Raw genomic sequence first — 23,076 nt, 5'->3', positions numbered from 1 at the left:
TGCCCATCCATGTACCTGTCCAAATATATCTTAAAAGACACTAAGGAGTCTGCGTCTACCACCTCCGCTGGCAATGCATTCCAGGCACCCACCACCCTTTGTGTAAAGAACTTTCCAGGCATATCTCCCTTAAACTTTCCTCCTCTCACTTTGAACTCATGACCCTTAGCAACTGAGTCCCCCACTCTGGGAGGGCGGGGGGGGGGAAGCTTTTTGCTATCCACCCTGTCTATACCCCTCATGATTTTGTAGACCTCGATCAGGTGCCCTCCTCAATCTCCACCTTTCTAATGAAAATAATCCTAATCTATTCAACCTCTCTTCTTAGCTAGCACCCTCCATACCAGGCAACATCCTGGTGAACCTCCTCTGCACCCTCTCCAAAGCATCCACATCCTTTTGGTAATGTCGCAACCAGAACTGTACACAGTACTCCAAATGTGGCCGAACCAAAGTCCTATACGACTGCAACATGACCTGCCAACTTTTGTACTCAGTACCCTGCCCAATGAAGGAAAGCATGCCGTGTTTGTCGCCTTGACCACCCTATTGACCTGTGTTGCCACCTTCAGGGAACAATGGACCTGAACACCCAGATCTCTCTGTTCATCAATTTTCCCCAGGACTTTTCCATTTACTGTATAGTTCGCCCTTGAATTTGATCTTCCAAAATGCATCACCTTGCATTTGCCTGGATTGAACTCCATCTGCCATTTATCTGCCCAACTCTCCAGTCTATCTATATTCTGCTGTAATCTCTGACAGTCCCCTTCACTATCAGCTGCTCCACCAATCTTAGTGTCATCAGCAAACGTGCTGATCAGACCACCTACACCTTTCCCCAGATCATTTACGTATATCACAAACAACAGATCCAACAATCCTCCCACAGATCAAAGATGTGCAGGTTAGTTGGATTAGCTGTGGGAAATGCAGGATTACAGGGATCAGTTAGTGGGTGTGGGTCTAGGTTGTATGCCCTTCAGAGTGTTGGTGTGGACTGGATGGACCAAATGGCCAATTCCCACACTGTTAGGAGTCCTCTGATTCTATGGCTTGAGCTGTGGAGGCTGGTTCATTGAATAGATTCACGGGCTCAGGTTCAAGAAAAAAAGGCAAAGATCTGCAGTTTGTTGGAAAGTTCTCTGGTCTGTCTTCAATGAAAAACACTTTCTTATGCTACCCTAGTTGCAAATATGTCCTCCTCTAAGGACAAACCTCTGTTTCGGAGACAGTAGGAACTGCCGATGCTGGAGAATCTGAGATAACCAGGTGTAGAGCTGGATGAACACAGCAGGCCAAGCAGCATCAGAGGAGTAGGAAGGCTGATGTTTCGGGCCAAGACCCTTCTTCAAAAATGGGGGCGGTGAAGGGAATTCTGAAATAAGAGGGTGGGGGGAGTGGGTGGAAGGTGGATAAAGGAGCAGATAGGTGGAGCTCTACACCTTGTTACCTCAAATCTCAGTTTGTGCTTTTGTCATGTCTACTCAGAACTTGTGTATTTAATAAGATAGTCTACACACTTTAAACTAGACTGCCAAACATGAATCAAGCAAGCTTTCTACCTGTTTCTATATTTCATTCAGCAATATAGAATTTTCTCTGAACAATATACTGTAATGCATTCCAACACTTGCATAATGGTGGTAAATATAGTGCTTAAGTTACCTTTCCTGGACAGAGCCTCATTTCGGAGCCTGTTTAAAAACATCCAGGGCAGGGGTGGAGGTGTGGTGGCAAAACCTGTGAACATGCAAAACTAGTGCGCAGTACACTTAATGTTTTAATCAATTTAAAGCCCTTCAGTTTGGAAGGTATTTGTTGCAGTTTGATTGTTATTGTGCTTCAGTACTCCTTTTTAAAATTTGAATGCGTTGCATATCAACTTTCCTACAAGCAGAAGACTGGTGTAGGACAAATTTTGAAAGATGAAGCAGTAGTATAAAATGTTTCATAGATATGTGGTAATACTGTGCAAATTGCTTTGCTTAATGCATCCAAAATGGTACAAATGTTTCTTTAAGTTTGTTTTCCTTGCTTTTTAAATAAGCAAATACTAAGTTAATATTGGCCAACCAATAAATTCAGCAGTTATAATAGTAGGCAGGCATTCCAGAAGTGAGTTCAAATCCCACCATGGAAGCTTGTCAAATTGAAATAACAAATGTAGTAATTTGTGCTTTATTTCAGGATGAAATGACAAAGCCATCAAATGATCATAACATCCACTTGTTCAGTAATGTCTTTTGGCAGGGGGAGAAAGGAAGAAAGGATCTACATGTGAGACAGTCCTCTATTACAGCAGTTTTAATGACTTCTGGGGGAAAATTAGATTTGGGTAATTATGACCACCTTGCCATTACTTGAATTTCAGAGCTCTTTCTCTTTTTTTATGCCCTTGGGAAAAACTGGGATCTTGAAGTTTTCCATTATTTGATTCTCTTGATTGCAAGAGGAGCAAGTCTTGAGTATTTATAGGGTTAGATATGCCAAGTAGATGTTTGTTCTAATCGCATGAGCAGCTAGCTTTATTTTCAATGCTAGATTTAATTGGAGGCTGGTTACCTTCAACTGATTCAAAGATATTTGAAGCTGGGCCAAAAATGCCAGGAGACATTGGAAGATTTTGTCTTTGAAAGAATTGTCTAGATTCTCTCTCCTTGCAGCACTTCTTATGATGAGCCAAAACTTCCCATTTTGAGTTCAATTTAGAATTCTAGTATTGTCTCATTCTTTCAAATCCTTGCCAAACTTGCATTTACTTGAGCACCAGTCTAAACTTGATGATACAGTAATACTTGTTTCTTTCCACGGATGCAGCTTGACCTGCTGAGCTTTCCCAGTGCTGATTTTTGTTTTTGTGCCTAAATCCCCAAGAACCTGAAACTGACCTTTCTGCACTATGCCTCATGCTATTTCACATTATGCAGTAGTGTCTTGTAAATGTGCAGTCTCATTTTCCTATTCTGTTCTCACTATCATATGGTGCTGTTAATAACCCATCGAATACTAACTTTAAGTGCTGCCTTCTCTCAAATGGCTGAAACTGCCAGACTTCCAATAACTGTTTGGTATCTCAGCTAATATATACCAAATGTTTTGGTCGGCCAAAGGAAGGCCATTGTATAGTTGTAATATCACTGGATTATTGCAGAAATCCTGGCTGATTCTTTGGACATATGGCTTCAAATATCGTTTCAACACCTGTTGAAATTAAAAATCAATTAGATCTGAACCTTGTAAGCAAATCTGTGTTGACCCTGAATCAGTTGTAGAATTCCATCTGGTTAACTAATATTCCTAATATGACTTCAGACCCATTAAAATGTGGTTGGCCCTTTGTCTTCTGAAATGGACCAGTAAGCCACTCTTTGGTTTCATTACTTTGCATAGTGTAATGCAGAAAGATCACCTAGTACAGACCTACACACTAGAAATGACCATGGCTAATCCACCTGTTGCAGATGTGTCTGCGATTGGTATCAGGAGTTACCACCAGTCCTTTTGGAGATGCAGTCACATGTTCAGTGAGATATTCTCCATCTTATGTGGTCCTATCAACTTGTTTAAGTGGAATGAATTTAGAACAGACAGATCAAGACTAGGTGACTGACACCCTTTGGACTGTCTGCTGTAGCAGATTTGTACACTACTCCTTTTGTAACTTTACAGTGGTATGTCTCTGGCATTCTCAAGCCAGGACATCAGCCTGCCTTAATGAAGAGTGCAGGAGATCTTGCAGGGACAGCATGAGACATACCTAAAAATTCAACCCAATTAAATTGCAAGCTTGACTAAGGCAAATTGTAGAAATAGCATGCATTTGAGAGCTAAGCAGTCTCACAACAAACAGTTTAGAGCTCTGTTTGAGTTGTTTTCATCCAGCTGTGAGTAGGGGTGGACTGATTACACAACTGGAGATCTCCAGGCATGTGCATTCTGTGATAGTGGACACCAGCACATCTGTATAAAAGAGAAGTCTGAGGCATTTGCAAACGTTTTCATCCCAAAAGCTGTGGATAACCTGTCTTGGATCACTTTCAGCATGGTCATATAGATTAAACTAAATAGGCCCAATGGCCCACTTCACCTATTTTTGTACTACTTTGAATTTTGTGTGTTTTTTCAAGTTTGCTGTTTTCGTTTATTTCTTTAGTTAACAACACAAGGTGAATGGCCTTAGAATTTTGTTTCATAGGAATTTTACATGTCTATTCTGGAAATATCCCTTTCTAATGTCTAAGTCTGCTTCTCTACTGATCTGTCCCCTAGCATAGAATCACCTTTAGGTCTACTTCATGCCCAGATCTTTGCCCTTTTTAAAAATTTAAATTATTTGGCACACTTCTCCCCTTTTCAAACAGATTTAATTTTGCACATTTGAGGTTAGGACTACCAGGGGATGCCTTTTCTGAGTTTAATCATTTAGCCTTTCACATTATACAGTAGTGTCTTGTAAATGTGCGGTCTAGTTGATTTCCAGAATCTGCTGCTCTGCCACACTAAAAGTATTTTGTGAACTCTTCATTCAAGCAACTGCTGCTAATTTGATTTTCTTACAGTTTGTAGCTAGACTAAAATCATCTGTGTTTACTGCGTTCCTTTATCATAAGCCAGTATTTCTGTTTATACTTCATTTCATCCAATAGGTTTCTATCATGGCTTAATGAGCCAAGTTCCTTTTAAAGACTGCAGAAATGTCATTCTTATCCCTGCTACACGTTCACCGTTAGCTTCCTATTTAATATCCTACACCCCTCAATTTTAAGAAACTGAAACCTGTTGTAATTCAGCCAAGTTGTTCTAGCTGTCAGACCTTGTGTATTTACTTAATCGTGTGCTTGTAAATTTGTTTACTTTATGAATACTTTGTGTATTCAGATACAAAACCTTTTCCTCTCTCATTACCTCCTTTTATTGCATTGGTCTGAGTGTGGAGAAAGTTGAATTCAGGACATGGGGACAGAGTGACTGCCTTTGATGCCAAGGCAGCACTTCATAGTGTGGCACCAAGAAGTTCCAGCAAAATGAGTTAATGGGAACCAGTTTAAAAACCATCCACTGATTGGAGTCATACCTAATACCAAGGAATATGTCTTTGGTTATTGAAGGTCAGTTGCTTTAGTTCCACAATATGATCTCGTGTCAATGATGATCTCTCTGTAAGGTCAGAGGTGGTGATGTTCACTGTTGATTGGTACTAATTGCACATCGACTTAATACTGTGGCAGTCCATGCCCAGGCTTCACTAGTAACACTTGTGCCACAGAGGTGGCCGTTTCCAGCAAGCGAATCCAGTCTTCCACACTTGACCGTTTTGTGATATTACTACTGCCAAATTCTTGACTTACCAGCTCCCTTGGCTTTACCTTTTGACCATAACTGAACTAGATGAACCACAAAACAACTCTACATGTGGCAGTCATGTAGAGACTGGGAATTCTGTAGTGAGTAACTCCTCTGAGGTCCCTTTTGATAGTGTGTTTATACCTTGATCTTAAAATGTAGTGTCTCATCTTTCATATGTGGTCATTCTGTACTAATTCATGCATTTTTGTTATTTTGAAATGTTCGGTATAAATTGCAGGCCATGCCCATTGGATAATAAAGATTTCGGTGTTTACTTTCTTGATGGGGTGGGGGGAAATGGGGATAAATGTAGGTCTTTTTTAGAGGCTAGTGGTAACATCAAATGCTCTAATTTGCCTAATTCTGCAGATTGTATTCAATCTTCAGCAATAATGATGTATACTATTTACATAATTAAAGCCCCAATTTAAACTACTGATTTGTTATGGTGGCTAATTTCAATTTGAGACTGGTTAGTTCAAAATTTCATGCTTCGTGGTTTTTCAGCTCTGGTTTACTTCACTCTAGCCTGAGTCCAGTCCTATTCGGATCGTAAATCAAGGTTGATATTTGATCATTAGGCATTACCTTAAATAGAGGTGTTGTTCTGAGTGGCCTGGGTAATATGTATCTCAAACACTTGTATGATTAATAGGTACTCTTTTATGTTGCTATCTTTGGAAACTTGCTGTGCAAAATGACTGCTACTATTGTGCATTGTACCTTTTTTAAGTAGTGTTTTGAGATGTCTGGTGTTTCTGTTGAGTATTTGTGAACCTTAAACATTTCTATGTCTGTTAGGAAGAAAATGAAAATGCATCCTGTACTGCACAAGAACAGGTCATTTGGACCACCATATCTGTGCTGACCATGATATCATGCTAAACTATTTTCAGCTGCCTGCACGTGGTCTGTATCTCACTTCCCTGGCTGTTCACGTGCTTATGTGTTGAGGCAACACTGCTAACCAATGTGCTCCCCTTGTCCAACCTCATTATAGTTAATACTCTCCAATCCAGGCAACATCAGAGTAAACCTCTTCTGCACCCTTTCCAAAGCCTGTGTACCCTTCCTATCGTACGGTGTCCAGTGCTGTGCACAGCACTCCAAATGTGGCCTGACCAAAGTCTGATACAGTTGCAACATGACTTGCCAACTTCATTAAAAATGGCTAGAAATCAGAAATGCTGGGAATAGTCAAATGTGGCAGCAACTTGGCGAGTGTAACTCCTTTGTTCTAAATTCAGTTGAACTTGGCAACAAGACCAGCTGTCAGTCTTAAATAGTGACCATACCATCCACAAAGAAATATGCTGTAATCTGTAGGATTTTTAAAATAGAATATAACAATAAATTCTACAAAAGTACATCCCTGCAGAGAATACAGAAATGTTCAAGATTACAAATTTCTGGGATCACTTACTCCTAAATGCTGAACTGGCTTTCTTGTTTCATTGGGATGTAAGAACTGATTCTAAATAGGTTTAGATTAAGAAAAATTGAATTTGAAAAGCTGTATCCCAAAGACTGCAGCAAAACATTTTTTTTCACTTTATAGAAATTGACTGCCCAAGAACTAAATGTTTAGGAAACAATTGAAGTGAGCAGGTTTTTTTATGGTATAAATTGGGTGGAGACACAGGAGGCAGTAGAATTTGTGCAGATTATCTTGGATGTTTTAAGATTAAATGCTGAATCTGTCATTTTTGTTTTTCAGCTAAAATCTAACCCCAATGAGAAAGAAGAAAACGAAGCAAAGTCCCAACTAACTAAAGCAGATGAACTACAACGGATCATTATGCAGGCGCGAACTGCATATGAAAACCAGGATTACATGGCAGCAATTGAATTCCTAGACACACTTATCGAGGTAAGCTTTAACTATATTTCCTTACAAGACAAAGATGTATATTTGTCTACTTATAATCTGTTCCACTATTTTAACATTACTCTGGACGAGTATAGTGCAGAATTGGGTTCTGCAGTACAGAAGTGTGCATTTCTCTGATTTTGTTACTGGTAATTCATTAATCCTACTGTGAATTTCTGACTTAATGTATTGTTTTCTCATTTTGACCCTAGTCACATTGTGTAGCTTATCAAATTGAATGAAACCCTTCCCCTCAACATCCTCCAGTCAAATGTCTTTTTAGTCATATTGCATTGCATTGCTTGCTGCTTTTCTGGGATTATGCATTAAATTTGTTTAATGTGTCTACTCCTGAAAGCCAGTCTAAAAAAATTTTCATTTTATAGCCTTAACCTTTATAAGAATCCTCTTTAACCATCATACGAATACACCTTGGTGATATTGCATCAATACATCTGTCTTTTTTTAAACTTACTGCCTGATGTCTGGCATTTATCAGCTCGTTTTTTTTAACATCTGACACTATCTCCCAAGGCATGTATTCAGTCATCTTTTACTTTACAGCTTAAGTTATTACATTTTTTTAATCTAGCAATTTTATCGGTGTGTAATTTAGCTGTAGCTCTGACTTAGCATGGTGAGGAGCAATGTAAAATTTTTGTGTTTTGTGGAGCCAACTGCTGTAACTACCTCCAAAATGGGGTCACTAGTCCTGTTTTGTTTGTACTGATTTATCTGGTGCCTGTTTGAAAGGAATATGCAGCTGGGTGCTTTTAAATTACTTTCCTATTAGGTATAAAGTTCCACTTCAGTTTTCGTAAGGCTTACAGGAAGCCAATTGCTATGTTTGGCTGGAAATTTATAGGACCTTGCACATTCTGCAAAATTTTTGGGTAATAGAGAAGGAAAATGCAAATTGCTTAAGCTGCTCCTATCTACCTTCCTCTAAGAGGTAGGTGTGTGCCATATCTCCTATCATCATCCTCACCAGGAAAGTTCATCCAGCTTCATGTAGGGTGTTTCAGTCTGTCAGCTAGATGCAGCTATGTAGTGCCTTTTTTTTATAAATGACCTTTCTCAGTGTCTTGAATGTTATGAAACACAATTTAACGTAGGCCCACATGAGGACAGATTGTGGCATATCTTCCAGTTGGAGATAGATAGAAAATTTGAAAGGTCTGGGAGGTAATTGTAAAGCTAAGGATGCAAGGGATTGAAAACAGACTTCTATTAGTGGAACAGTTAAAATTTCTCTAGGTTGTGCAAGAGGCCAGGATTGGAGGAGCATAGTGATCTTTAAGAGGTGTAAGGCTAGAGATTAAAGAACTGAGGGGTAAGGCAATGAAGGAATCTAAACTAAAACTAGAATCTAAAATTGTGGTGTTGCCAAGTCAAGAGCCCCTGTAGTGTTGGGGCGGGGTGCTGTCAATAGATACATGTTAGGGCATCCGAGATGTGCATGCGTGTGTGAGATGCAGTGGACAAGATTAACTGCGTTATTACCTTTATAGTCTCATGGTGTTGTGTATATGTTTCCTCCAGCAGTTATTTCCATATTGCTGTCACTCTTGCTTTTTGAGCATGTTCTCTCACTGTGGTCATGCTGTGGTGCACTGGATTGTTTTGTTACCTTCGTCTGCTCTCCATTCTTATGAATATCTGTCATTACACCATCCTGCAACCCTGTATAAAGTTGATCTATTCTAAAATGCTGCCCTATTCTAGTTTTCCTTTTTTGGCTTCTAGAAAGCCCAGATTTAAAGATATTTTAAATTTCTTCATGGCCCCCTCTCCTATTTGCATGATTTTTTTCCACCTCTCCTGTCCTTGTCTTTCCGCTGAATTCATGTAATTACTGCGTCATGCATCCCTTTTTTTCACTTGTCACCCATTAGAAATTTCTAATCATATCACACTTGGCCCAGCATTTGTTACACAATTAATTTATCCCTCATTAGGAAACCTACTTTTAAAGATCCTGTATACCATAGAACACAGCATACAGATTGGCTCAATATTAGAATCTTTTTCACCTCCAGAATCATGTGTTTTGATGTGTTCAGCATATTAAGTTGACTGCTCTTTTCAGCCATAACATGCTACATTTGTATTAGTAGTTAACCTTAACTTTTTGACCCCACAAATGTGGATTTGCTGACTGGCACATCACTCGATGCGGGAGTTCAAAAATGCTCAAGCTGAGGAGATCTCGCATGGCAGCTTTTTAAAAATATAGCTGATGTACAAGGTGACCTCTCCACTCTTAAGCCACGAACATGCTATGCACACAATTGTTTTATGAGTGATCTCTTTGAGGCGTCAGAGGTCAACTTCTACAATGACATCTACAGTAAATGCAAGTTGTTCCCTTAAGTTTCGCAAAGCATATTTAAACAATTTAGCACTAAAGGTCTGTGTGTCTGTCTGTCTTCTGCAACAGACATGTATTTGGGATTCTGAGTTACGAGAACTCCGTGCAGAATGCTACACACAGATTGATGAAAGTGGAAAAGCAATAAGTGACTTGAAAGCAGCATCAAAACTTAAACATGACAACACTGAAGCATTCTACAAAGTCAGTATAATCTATTACCAACTTGGAGACCATGAAATGTCTCTTAGGCAAGTATCCTACCACTTTATTACATTTATCTCCTATGATTTTTGAACTACAAATCATTATCTTTTTGTGAGGATTGTTAACTTTGCAATTCTTTTTTGTTTATCTGGCTTGTCAGCCATTTGTAAATTGTTTTTGTTTTGTGAAGGAGGTTAATGTTTTATGGATTAATTCTCATGTAGGAGAAATCTAGAATTTCAAGTTGCTTCCTTTTTGAAGTACCTAACAGGTAATTGCAGTTTAGTAGCTCTTAAGCATTCTTGTATTTATTGCTGGAAGGAACATGAGAAGCAGGAGTAGACTGAACAACCTGTGGAGCCTACTCTGTCATTCATTATCATCATCGCTGGATCTTGGGCTTTAATTCCACTCTGTTACCTGGCTCCCCCATGTCCCTCAACTCAGATTAAAAATTGGTCTTGACCTTGAACGTAGTCAGTGACTGTACACACAACCTTCTGAGATGTAAATTTCAAAATGTCCAACTCTTGAGTCCACCTCCTAAATAATGGACTCCACTCCTGGGATGCTGTTTCTCCTTGTTCTAGATTCCCTAGCTAGGGTAACTAACATCTTTATTTTTAATATCTTTTATCTTCATTAACTTGTATGTCTGAGATTCCCCTCATTCATCTTTCCACAAAATAGGGAGCCAATTTCCTCAACCCCTCAAGACAATCCTCTTCTCTCAAGAACTAATCTAGTGAGTCCTCTTTTCTTTCTTTTTCCCCCAAGTGGGGCTTGAGGGGAAGATGGCAGATGATGGGATGTGTTTTTCCTTAGTAAGTTATGACCTGCAATCAACTCCTTATAAGAATCAGGGAGTAACATCAGTAGAAAATTGTGCTGCTTGGATCTGGTGTAGAGTCACATGATCCAGTGTGACACTACAGTGCTAAATATAAGTACTAGCCCCATTAGCTAAACAATGTAAAAGAAGAACGAATAACGTAAAATGGGAGCTTGCTTTAAAATGCGTGAAACAAAGTAAAATCAGATGTTGTCTGAAAATAAACTGCCACTAAGCCTCTGAGTTCTGGAGAAAGTATTACAGAAATAACATTTCTAGGCAGTTTAAAATTGTTATAGGAAGTAAAGAACTATATATTCTGCAGGATCTTCACTATTTTGAATAAAGTTGTCATTCTGCAATTCTATACAAAGCAATTGTACTGCAAATGCATGTTCTTCATGAAATATTAGTTTTTGTTTTAAACCAGTTCAATATTTGTCATCTTTTGGTTGAGTGCAAGAGGTTGGGATTAAAAATAGACATTAAACTTGTGATGGATATGAGCCCAACTGTTTCCACTAGTCACACCGTTCATTTTCCTTATTTTCCTGTTCCTTTGTAGAAATAAAATTTGTCTCTCTGAACGCTTGCCAGCTTTGCAGTGACATTTTTTGTTTTGTGTAGTGAAATTCGAGAATGCCTGAAATTGGACCCAGATCACAAACTCTGTTTTGCCCATTACAAGCAAGTGAAAAAACTCAACAAGCAGCTGGCAACTGCAGAAGAACTGATAAAACAAGAAAAGTAAGAAATTTTTAAATTGCCCTAGTTTTGATTTATCATAGTGGTATTGTGCTAATCACCATGTGGTTTCCCTCTACATTGGGGAGACAAAATGCAGACTGTAAGTGTTCCAAAAAGCATTTGCCCATTTCGTCTGTTATTTAAAATTCCCGTTGATTTGCCATTTCAGCGCAACTTGTTCACTTGCCAACATTTATGTCTTGAGTCTGTCTCAATGCATGCTGGAAGTAAAGTATCTCATCTTTGTCTTGGGGACCCCGTGGCCTTCAGGAATCTACAAGGAATTCAGTAATTTTAAAGACTGAACACTTCCTCTAATGTCCTCTTTTACACACCCCATTAACGGTGGTTCTGCCACGACATGGACTGTTTTCAGCATAGCTGATGCATTTTCATCTATTGGTGACCCCCACAGTCAGTTTTCTTTCCTCCCTAGGCTTAATATCATCCATCCCGTTGTCTGCACTCATTCTCTCTGCCGTTACCCCAGTTGGCATAAATACCATCTCCACAGGTCCTGCTAGACTTGCTGGGTTTCTTGAACATTTTCTGTTTCGTATTTCTTCTGTTGCTCCTAATGCAGCTTTGTCTTTCCTAAGTTATCCTTTTGTTCTTCATAGAATTGAAGAATGAAGTCTGTCATCTTTTGTATTTGTGAACAATGTCTTGTCTGCTAAATTTTTTTACACCCACCCTTCTCGTACTTTTATACTGCTTGTATTTTGATTTGAATTCTTGTATTTGAATTCTGCTGTATTGAACTTTTGGCATCTGTCATAAACTTCTACTTATGTAACTTTCAAGCCTGTGTTCCTTGACCACTGGGCATTCTGGAGTCTTAGTTCCACTAACTGCCTTAACAACAGGATCATATTTGCCCTCTTATGTTCTCATTCTTGCTTGAATACCCTCCACTGCCCAAAAACACTTTTTGTATGCAAGTAGCTGCTCCTAATCTACTTTTTTACTTTTTTAAAAAGCAGAGAAGCTAATTTTACATTTGTCAGTAAACTCTGATCCTCCTCCATTACTATCTCAAATTTAAAGTGGGGTGGCACAGTGGCTCAGTTGTTAGCACTGCTGCCTCACAACAGTGCCAGGGACTCTGGTTCAATTCCACCCTCGGGTGAGCATCTGTGTGGAGTTTGCACGTTTTCCCAGTGTCTGCATGGGTTTCCTCTGGGCACTGTGGTTTCCTCCCACAATCCAAAGATGTGCAGGCTAGGTGGATTGGCCATGCTAAATTGCCTGTGGTGTCCAGAGATGTGTAGATTAGTGGGTTATAAGGGGATGGCTTTGAGTGGGTTGGTGTGGACTTGTTGGGTCGAAGGGCCTGTTTCCACACTGTAGGGATTCTATGACTTCTATGATTCTGTGTTTATCTCTAAAATGTTCCCACACTGATGCATCTTCCTCTTGCTTGATCTCATTTCCAAAAATTAGCTCCAGAACTGCTTCCTTGTTTGGGATTCTTGCATTCTGTCAGAAAGCTCTCCTGGGTGTAATCAAAGAATCCCTATAGAGCAGAAGGAGCCATTCAGCCTGTACCAACATGCAGAGCCTCTCACCCAGAAACACCTTTTATCTCTGTAACCCCGAATTTACTTTGGCTAACCCACCTATCCTGCACATCCCTGGACACGCCAGAGCAACTTAGCATAGCCAATCAACCTAACATAATATCTTCAGACTGTGGGAGGTAAAGCCTTCCTGCAAGCAAGATAGCCTTGCTCCTCCTATCTCTGGGGTTTGCATCATCCTCCTACACTATCTTTGATCCTTCAACTTAAAATGCATTATTTGCAAACTAATACTTTAGGGACATTATTTGGCATAGCTTTCTGGTAATAGTATATAGATTCCATAACTGAAAGGTTCCTCTGCTTATCACAAGAAATACAGAAGATTTTGCTTCCAATTCTTAATCCAATGAAAATGTTTTATTTCTTGCCATAGATACCCTGATGCTGTCAGTAAATATGAAACTGCTATGAAAACTGAGCCAAACGTTCTGCAGTATAGCTTGTATGCAAAAGAGAGAATTTGTCATTGTTTATCAAAGGTAAGAACTTGAGTTATTTGGGATTTTAGTTTTGATTGTGTCATCCTGTGACGGATTATAATTCCATTTTGCTGAATAGGCCATGTAAATTTTATTCACTTCAGTCTCCTATTTGCAAGTAATGTAAATCTAACTGCAATTATGTCCAGGTTTTTTCCTTCAAGGATAATTAGTGAGTGATTCTTGAAGATAGTATTTATTAAATTGTGCCCTGCTATTATATCTTGTTTAGAACCAACAAGGAAAAGAAGCCATAAAAACTTGCACAGAAGTATTGCAGCTGGATACCAACAATATAAATGCATTAAAGGACCGAGCAGAAGCTTACATTTTAGAGGAGCAATATGAAGAAGGTACTTTTTTTGTCATTGTATTCAAATTTAAAATCTCATTATTCCTTTTTGAACTGGCTTTGAAACTGTGAAGAAAACTTGTACACTTCTTCTACATGTCTTGAATCTGTACTTGTGATCTTTACAGTTGGTGTAACAATAGTCCTATCCTCAGTTTTGTAACTGTTTGTTTGGATAGTCAGTTTAAACTGGTTAGACTCTGCAGCTAAACATGAAGCTCACTTAAAAGTTTGACAGTTTGTGAATAAGCAGGGGAAGCTCTAAGCTGTGAATTTGGGTGCAGTGAATCCTTTCTGTCTGTCCCTTCTTTGCATTGTTTTCTTGATGCAATACTTGCTTCAACCATACTTAGTTTGTACTCATGTAAGTATGTGCAAATACAGAAAGACTTGAGTAGTCTGGTCCAGGAAGGATATATAATGTTACCGTAGTGACATTACTGAACTTTCCCTCGAATTTTTTTGTCTACCCCTACAGATGTTAACTTGTGCTGGGCTAAGCCCTTGACTGCATTTAAAATCAATGCTGGAAACCCTTAGCAGATCATCTCCACTTTTTTTTTTGGGTCTGCAATTACAGTTACCCTTGTATCGATTTATAGCAATTTGAATGTATTGAAATGCACCAGTTTAGATATGGTACATTGTTCTCTTCTACTTGACTGAAATTCACGATCCATGACAGATGAGTGTCCTTCATTGATTCCCAAATCCATTCTCTCAAATTTTGGGTAGGAGCAACACACTTGCACATCACTGATACCTTGGTCATTTTTTTTGGTGGTCTCTTGGTATCAACAGGACTTTTTTGTTCTTGCCTTTTGGACTAACGAAGGCAATGCTCAAGTCTCTACTTAAGGATCTTCATGCCACTCCTCCCCACCTATCACTATTAGTAGATGGCCAGCCTGCAAACTGGGACCTATGCCATTTCAATCCCTGTTGAAACCCTCTCAGCAGTTGACCATGGGACAGCTGTTCACAATATTGGATGACTGTCCCTTGCCCACCTCCCTTTTGATGTTTTGGTTTTCATTCCTTCTCAGAGCAAAACCTTTATTCATGCAGACTGTTGAAAGTATGGGATAGGGTGGCAACTAGTGGGAGTCATGACTAGTGATTCACACTTTCCTGTGTACTAAACATTTGCTTGTTTTCAGAAAACTAATTATTAATGTGATAGATGTAAATGATGTCTTGTGCTATACAGGAAATACCAAATATGGAATTTTTTTCTATGCATTTGTGGGATGTGGGTGTCGCTGACTGGCTAACACTACTTGCCTATTCCTAGTTGCTCTTGAAGGTGGTGGTGAACTGCCATATTTAAACAACTGCAGTCCACCTACTGTAGGTTGACTCTCAACAGCATTAGGTAGGGAATTCCAGGATTTTAACCCCAGCAACTGTGATAAATTTGAGTTGGAGGGGAACTTGGAGGAGGTGGTGTTCCCATATGTCTGCTGCCCTGTTCTAGATGGAAGTGTTGTGGGTTTGGAAGGTGCTGTCCAAGGATCTTTGGTGAATTTCTGCAGTGTATCTTGTAGGTGGTACACGCTGCTGCTACTGTGCATCAGTGGTGGAGGGAGTGGATGTAGTGCCAGTCAAGCAGGCTGCTTTGCCCTGGATGGTGTCGAGCTTCTTGGTGTTTTTGGGCTGTGATCATCCAAGCAAGTGAGGAGTATTCCATGTCACTCCTGACTTCAGCCCCGTGACTGGACAGGTTTTGGGGTGTCAGGAAGTGAGTTGCTCATTGTAAGATTCGTAGCTTCTGACCTGCTGTTGTAGCCACTTTTTGTGGTGAGTCCAGTTGAGTTTCTGGTCAATGGGGGGAGTTCACCAATGGTGACACCATTGGATATCAAGGGGTGTTGCCTGCCTACCCATCACTACTGATAATTGAGAGTAGACTGAGGCGGCGTTAGGCCAGGTTGGGTTTGTCCTGCTTTTTTGTATACTTGACGTATTGGGCAATGTTGCACATTGCCACTAGATACCAGTGTTGTAACTATACTAGGACAGCTTGGCTAGGGGAGTGGCAAGTTCTAGAGCACAAGTCTTCAGTATTATTGACAGAATGTTGTCAGGGCCTTTAGCCTTTGCAGGATCCAGTGGCTCTCTCCGTTTCTTCATATTATGTGGAGTGTGCCACAATGGTATTGTTGGTATAAGTGGTTTAGCAGCAAGCACTAAGACTGATATCAATGATGGTGGCATGTAAGAACCACACTACATGCAGAACTTGTGTTAGAACCCCCTTGTCATGGATTGGTCACTTCAGATGTCAGCAAAAATGCAGTACACAAGTGTACCAAAAGTGTACCATTCACTCCCTAACTTCTCTGCTAGCTAATTTGATCTGTAACCTCATCTCTATTCCTACCAACCCCTGATTATCCTAGCTTCCTTACTGAACAAGAATACGTTTACCCTTGCCTTAAATATACTCAAGGACTGTGAAACTCTCCATGAAAAGGTGGTGGAAGCAAAGATTCAGGAGTTTCACAGTATATTTTCACCTGACCTTTGATTGTAAATAGGCAAGCCGCTACTTGCTCTAAGTCCCAACAGATGCAAGTCCAACCTTTCCTCAATGGATACCTAATTAGACTCTCCTCCCTCCCACCCTCACGACCATATGAATTCCTCTTCTCCAGTTGTTTGATTTGTTTCATGGCCTTTGTGTGCAGGTGAAAAGGATGCTGGTGTCAAATTTGACATATGGAGTCAAGAATGACTATGTCACAAGAGAAGGTCATTTGGACCATCACACTTGTGCTATCCCTCTGACACAACAGTTTTTCTTATGCTATTCCCTGTCTTTCTCTGTGACTGTCATATTTACACTTCTTAAATAATGATCCACTTCCCTTCTGCTACTTGAACTTACTTCCAATGCACTCTGAACAGTACATTTTCAGATCCTAACCACTCACTGCAGGAGCTTTTCCCCGTGTCACCATTGCTTGTATTGCAAAATACCTGAGATCTGTGAACCAGAAGGCACAATACTCCTGACACTGGAAGCTTCTCTTTTGTTTTACTCTGCCAGACACTGTAATTTTGAATATGTGGTCCTCACTTGCTCACTAACATTGCAAGTAGTGGATTATATTGTTTTTGAATTCTGGCTTTTTCTTTCACCAACCCGCCTGTCTGATTTAATTAAGAAGTACAATGGATAATGAAGACTTTTTTAAACTTTGCTTAATGTCAGTTGGCAAAAGTAAGTAATTATAAAACTAGTTTTTTTCAAACTGTGAAATAAACTACAGCTTGTCTTAAGCCCACTTAAGTGAGTAAGAGACTTGATGTTCAACATGCGAAGAGTAAATTCTGGTGTCTGTATTGTTGTATAGCAATTAAAGACTATGAAGTTGCAAGAGACCACAGTGACCACGATCAAGAAATAAAGGAAGGACTGGAAAGAGCACAGAAACTTTTAAAACAGTCACAGAAAAAAGATTACTACAAGATATTAGGAGTGAAAAGGTATTTACGAAAATCTTTGCTAAGTGGTGCAGTATCTAAAGATCCTGAATCTGGAGTAAAGTAATTGAAAAGCTCTGCTTAACCTACAAGTTGCAAATAATAACTAATTCAGTAGCCTGTAGTCTGTACCATTATTACAGTATGCATGAGTTTCTTTATTTACTGACTGTGGCACTGTATTAAATTATAATGCTTTAAGACAATGTATTTTAAATGTAGGAATATTCTTTGAGCATGCATTCTGAACTGTTCCAGCTTTTACTTTTATGATTGGTTGAAATATGGAGAAAATTAACTTCTACTCTTTCAGATAGCTCAGACCCACTCAATATTTATGGATATAGATGTTGTACAGAGGACCTCCAAAAATCATAAAATGTAGTTTCTGTAAACTTTGCCATTTTCAGAAGTGCCAAAAAACGTGAGATTATAAAAGCATACAGGAAGCTTGCAATGCAATGGCATCCTGATAACTTCCAGGAAGAAACTGAAAAGAAACAAGCAGAAAAAAAATTCATCGACATAGCAGCTGCGAAAGAAGTGCTCACCGATCCAGGTATGGAGCAACCTTTTTATTGCTTATCTTTAATGGCAGAAATAATTTATTGGCATTCCATTTCAATATGCAATAGAAGTTTTCTCCAGACTCTGAAATCCGTGTTTGAAGTGCAAATATTTATTTGCTGCTGTTCTTGAACCTGTAAAGAGGTGCAGATATCTGCAACAGAATGTACTGCAGAGTGAGCAGGCAAGCTCTAGTTGGACCTTTTTAAATTGGAGAAGTGAGAGATTAGGAAAAGAGAAAGAGATAATTAACTGTTACATATTTAGTGTGCAGGGGCAAGACCTGAGATGAACAACCTTTGAAGGAGGGCAGCAATCATATCACAATATTGTAATTAGCAAAGCATGGGGAAATCTGGAGCTTCATATAAAGATGTTTGAGTGCAAAAGCAAAGTTATGCTGAATCTTTATAATATTCCAGGTAGGCTACAATTACATTGGGGCACCCTGAATCTGGTCACCATAGTTGAGTAGGATGTGAAAATTCTTGAGGATGCAGAGGAGTTTCCAGACTGCTTCCAGGGATGAGGGATTTTAGCTACAAATTGAATTTGTTAATGCTGGGTAATAAAATGTGAGGCTGGATGAACACAGCAGGTCAAGCAGCATCTCAGGAGCACAAAAGCTGACGTTTCGGGCCTAGACCCTTCTTCAGAGAGCTCTCTGAAGGGTCTAGGCCCGAAACGTCAGCTTTTGTGCTCCTGAGATGCTGCTTGACCTGCTGTGTTCATCCAGCCTCACATTTTATTATCTTGGGAATTCTCCAGCATCTGCAGTTCCCAAATTCTCTGATACTTGTTAATGCTGGGTCTATATTTATGGAAGGAGATCTGTTTGAGGTACACCACTTCAGACAAAATAGACAGTTATTTTCTGAGTTAGGATACCACTTACCTCATCTGGCCTGCGCTGGTTCTCCCGATGAGAAATTCCCTCTGCAGGGTTGCATGGAGATGAGACTTAGCACAGCCGCCTCCATCTAATTCTCTTATGCTTCTGTTGAATCTCTCTCCACAGTTTCTGACAGCGTTCTTGTGTGCTGTATAATTTCCATGTGACAACAATTTCTACATAACTATTCTGTTCAGATTTCTCCTGAATTTGAATGCCTGTATCAAATATCCTCTCAGCTCCCTTCTCCAAGAAAGATTGTACCCAATTTCTGCAATTTGCCTTAACTGAAGTTCTTCATGCCTTGAACAATTAACTTTAATGCTGTCACGCATGCTACTTATTTTTTTGTCTTCATGCTCCATTATTTCACATCCTATCACAAAATGTAGGAGACTAACTCGGGTCTCCAATTTGCCAGACTGACTATTAGTCAGGACAAAAACATTTCCTACCAGGTTTTGTAGAACAGGACAGCCCTTTGGTCTATATATCTGCAGCACTCAAACTAACTAACTCTGCCTGTTTGTGGTCTGCACCCCTTTGCCCTGCAAAAAAAAAACCTTTCCTCACATATCTCCTTTTTAAACTTCTGTCAGGTTGCTACTAGCCTCTGATGTTCTCTCAAAAATAATTCCAATTTGTTCAATGTCCTCTTAGAGCTAATGCACTCCAATCCAGGCAACATCCTGGTAAAGTTCTCATTTGCACCCTCTCCAAAACTTCTCTGTCCTTCATTTTAGTGTGACCAGAGTGGGACACATACTTTGCCATTAACAGAAAATAACTCAACTCTAATGTTAAAAACAGGAAAAGTATTTCTAATTACCTCTGTGCAACTTAGTTTGTATTCCTTTTTAAAAAGCTCATATGTAATCACTAGTGATCTCCAGCAAAAGACAGATGATTTGGCACCTCAGGTGGGAGAAAAAAGATGGAGAACAAAAATTCTTAAGACCACCAATCCAGAACACAAGTCTAGGTTAAACGGTCATTGTTCCTTTTGAGTTTTGGCATTAATAATCTGTTTATGAAGTGATAGTTCTCTTCCACACTTGATATTCAGTTAACCCAGGACTTGTTTGTTTTTAGCTTCCTTGTTTTGTTTACATCCGCACAGAGGGAGAGAGACTTTTCAATTCTATTGGCTCTTAATTGCCTTGTGCCTATAGATTTGTAGCAAACTAAAACTTGACTATTGGAAGGGCTGTTCTTCCTTAGGACAAAGTGGCACTGAAGTCTTTGGAAATAAAGTCTCAGTTTCAAAAAGGTAACATTGTCCCTACAGTTGAAAATGTTCATGACTTCATTTTTGCAGTAGTAGGGAGTTCGTGTTCTGAGAGGGAAAGTGAGGTCCCTTCTACTTTGTAAAATGAAGATGCCAATAACTGCACACAGTATACTTGCGCTGAGGCTGAACTAGTGTCTTGTGCAAAATCATTTTCTTGCTCTTGTACTCTGAGCCCTTGTTATTAAAGCCTAGGACACTTAACCACGTTCTCAACCTACATCCATAAGTGATTTTATGCACCTCCTCTGGAATGTTGTCTACGTTCATCCTTCCCAGCTATAATCCCACGGTTTTGTTGGATTGTACAGTTGCATAATATGCTGCTTACTGTTGTTCAGCATTCATGTAATTCAGGGTTGTACTGTCACCGTGTCTCATTTTGAGATGCCTTCAGCATCTTTCTGTATATTAATTCCCAGATTATTATGAAATTTACCCTACAATCAGATTGTGACAGCACAGAAATAGGTAAGTCAACTTCTTGTATTGATGTTGTCTCTCTGCAAGAGCAACTTTTAGTTCCAGTGCCTTGATCTTTTCCTGTTATCCTGAAAATTATCTCAAGGTAATTACTCAATTCCCTTTTGAAAGCCATGATTGCCTCCATGCTGTGTGGAGAGAGTCCTCAATATGCTGCATAACCAAATGTGACAAGATGAAAACATATTATTTCCCCCATTTTAAAAACCAAAAGAATTGTGGATGCTGTAAATGGGAAACAAAAACAGATGTTGCTGGAAAGGCTCAAGGTCTGGCAGCATCAGTGAAGTGAAAATTAGAGTTAACATTTCAGGTCTGTTAGGGTCACATGACCCAGAAGATTAATTCTGATTTTCTCTTCGCTGATGCTGCTAGACCTACTGAGCTTTTCCACCTAGTCTTATTTTCCCCCTGTTGCTGTGCTCCTAAAATCGTGCTTTCTGATGCTTTACCTCCTAACTGGAAAGAGTCTCCCATTTTTAATCTGTATTCAGACCCACAGTGATTTGGAATAGCTAAAAGTTCCAGGAGGAAAAGTGAGGGAGATGAGTTTTATTTTTAATAAATACACTTTAAGGTTGCACAGTTGAGTGGTATCTTTTTGGCTTTCTGTCCACCTTTGAGTGTTTTTCTTCTCCCCTTCCTGACTCCCTTTTGGCCTTCATGTTAATGGCAATCTCATCAGCATTACTGAGACCAGCTTCTTGCCGTAGGATTGTGTAAAATAGCCCAGGTGCTGCAATGGGATTTTAATGAATGTCTTCACATCATTATTCGACTGGTAACCAAAAGTCCAGACTAATGTGACCACTATTGTAACATTGTGCTAATTGTAGATCGCTAGGGCTAGGGCATGGGAGAGTTTAAAAATTATTTAACTCTATAGAGTCCAGAGAGCTGCAGGGTCCCCAAGTGGAAAATGAGATGTTACTCTTCTAGCTTGTGTTGAGCTTCACTGGAACACTGCATCAAGCTAGAGACGGATGAACAACTATTCACCCTCCCAGTTGGATCATTGGATAAGCATATGGACGTACATGGAATAGTTTAGGTTAGATGGGCTTGAGATCGGTATGACAGGTCGGCACAACATCGAGGGCCAAAGGGCCTGTACTGTGCTGTTATGTTCTCTGTTCTAGTTATTAACTCTTATCTGTCCAACTGTTCTCTCTCTAGGCTCTATCCTGTTGTTTACTTGCTATTCCAATCCCCTGTCTATTTTCTGCATATAAACTGACATTTTCCCAGCTCCCATCAGTTCTGAGGAAGGGTCACTGGACTCAAAACATTAACTGATTTTTTTTCTTCATAGATGCTGCCAGACCTGAGCTTTTCCAGCAACTTCTGTTTTTGTGCCACGACAACCTGTTTGGCTCACTTTTTTTTAAAAAAAAGGAGAGAAACTGCTCTCCTTACCTGTGTGTGATTCCAGACCCACAGCAAATGTGTTTGACTCTTAACTGCCCTCTTGGCAGTTAGGGCTGGGCATTAAATGTTCAGCCAATGATGCTGTCAGAGGATGTACTTCTTTCTTTGGAACAAGATTGAATTTTGGAAGATTTGATAATGTTGAAGATAACTTCTGATAGGCTTTTTTAAAGGTAGAAAACAAAGCTGTTAATGTTGGCTGATTGCACAAAGACTTCCACCTATTTCTTATCAAAAGCTTATGGGGGATGGGTGGTGAGGCAGAATTAACTTGTGCAGCAAATGATCCAGCGTTTGCTGCCTCCAGGGTGGTGTAAGTGGAAATGACCAATAAAATCAAAAGGAAACTAGGTGGCACTTAAAGGAAATAGATTCAGGGCTGTGGGGAATGGGGCTAACTGGATTGCTCAACAAAGGTGACATGGACACTGGATGCTGGCTACTGTTTATCGGTCAGTGCTCTAACCTTGTGCTAATATTTTTTTGTTTCTTTTGTAATAGAAATGAGGAAGAAATTTGATTCTGGGGAGGATCCTCTTGATCCAGAAAATCAACAAGGTGGCGGTGGTCACAGTTTTCACAGATCCTGGAACCAGTGGCAAGGATTTAATCCTTTTGGCTCAGGAGGACCTTTTAATTTTAAATTCCACTTTAACTAAGTCTTGAGTATCATCTACTCATTTCTATAAAGACTTTTTATAGAACAGAAATATTGAATGTGATGCCAGAAACTCAGATCTGAAAGTTTAAACAGTGTGACTTTGTTCAGCCAAAAATGTTCAGAATGTAGTATTTTTCACTTTTGAAAAAGTTTAAATATTTTCATTAAATATAGATGTGATGTACACTTCTAATAAAGCAGATTGCCTTAAATGTAATTCCTGTCAAGTAATTTATTCCTCCATAAATATTTATCATTCTCTTGCATAGGTGAGGTCTAAAGCCTCTAAGAAAAGAATTGCAATAACAGCAATTTAGTATCATTAAAACTGGCCTTGTAAAATTTTTCAGTGGCATGAGATTGGTTTAGTAGCTTGAAATGACATTTATCTGATCCTTTAATTTAATTTATGTTATGGGACTGTTGCAAATTCATGGAATTGAACTTCTAAGACTTAAGATAATTAGAACATTTTTTT

General features: G+C 39.4%; 1 protein-coding gene across 4 annotated transcripts in view; it reads left to right on the top strand.

The window, feature by feature from the left end:
- The window catches only part of dnajc3a (DnaJ (Hsp40) homolog, subfamily C, member 3a), a 57,852-nt gene extending 35,037 nt beyond the window's left edge, over positions 1 to 22,815 (top strand). For 2 of the 4 annotated variants that reach the window (XM_048532967.2, XM_048532970.2), the window contains exons 5-13: positions 2,191 to 2,280; positions 7,067 to 7,219; positions 9,660 to 9,841; positions 11,257 to 11,376; positions 13,333 to 13,438; positions 13,671 to 13,791; positions 17,150 to 17,282; positions 17,690 to 17,838; positions 22,439 to 22,815. In XM_048532967.2, the coding sequence (XP_048388924.1) occupies positions 2,191 to 2,280; positions 7,067 to 7,219; positions 9,660 to 9,841; positions 11,257 to 11,376; positions 13,333 to 13,438; positions 13,671 to 13,791; positions 17,150 to 17,282; positions 17,690 to 17,838; positions 22,439 to 22,596 (1,212 nt within the window). In that variant the 3' untranslated portion in view covers positions 22,597 to 22,815. Of the gene's footprint in view, positions 1 to 2,190; positions 2,281 to 7,066; positions 7,220 to 9,659; positions 9,842 to 11,256; positions 11,377 to 13,332; positions 13,439 to 13,670; positions 13,792 to 17,149; positions 17,283 to 17,689; positions 17,839 to 20,448; positions 20,498 to 22,438 lie in introns of all 4 variants that reach the window. The other 2 variants (XM_048532969.2, XM_048532968.2) reach the window with 2 other exon arrangements.
- Positions 22,816 to 23,076: the final 261 nt, after the last annotated feature.

This window comes from Stegostoma tigrinum, chromosome 6, assembly GCF_030684315.1.
Source record: "Stegostoma tigrinum isolate sSteTig4 chromosome 6, sSteTig4.hap1, whole genome shotgun sequence".
NCBI lineage: Eukaryota > Metazoa > Chordata > Chondrichthyes > Orectolobiformes > Stegostomatidae > Stegostoma > Stegostoma tigrinum.
This window is presented reverse-complemented; position numbering and strand designations above follow the sequence as displayed.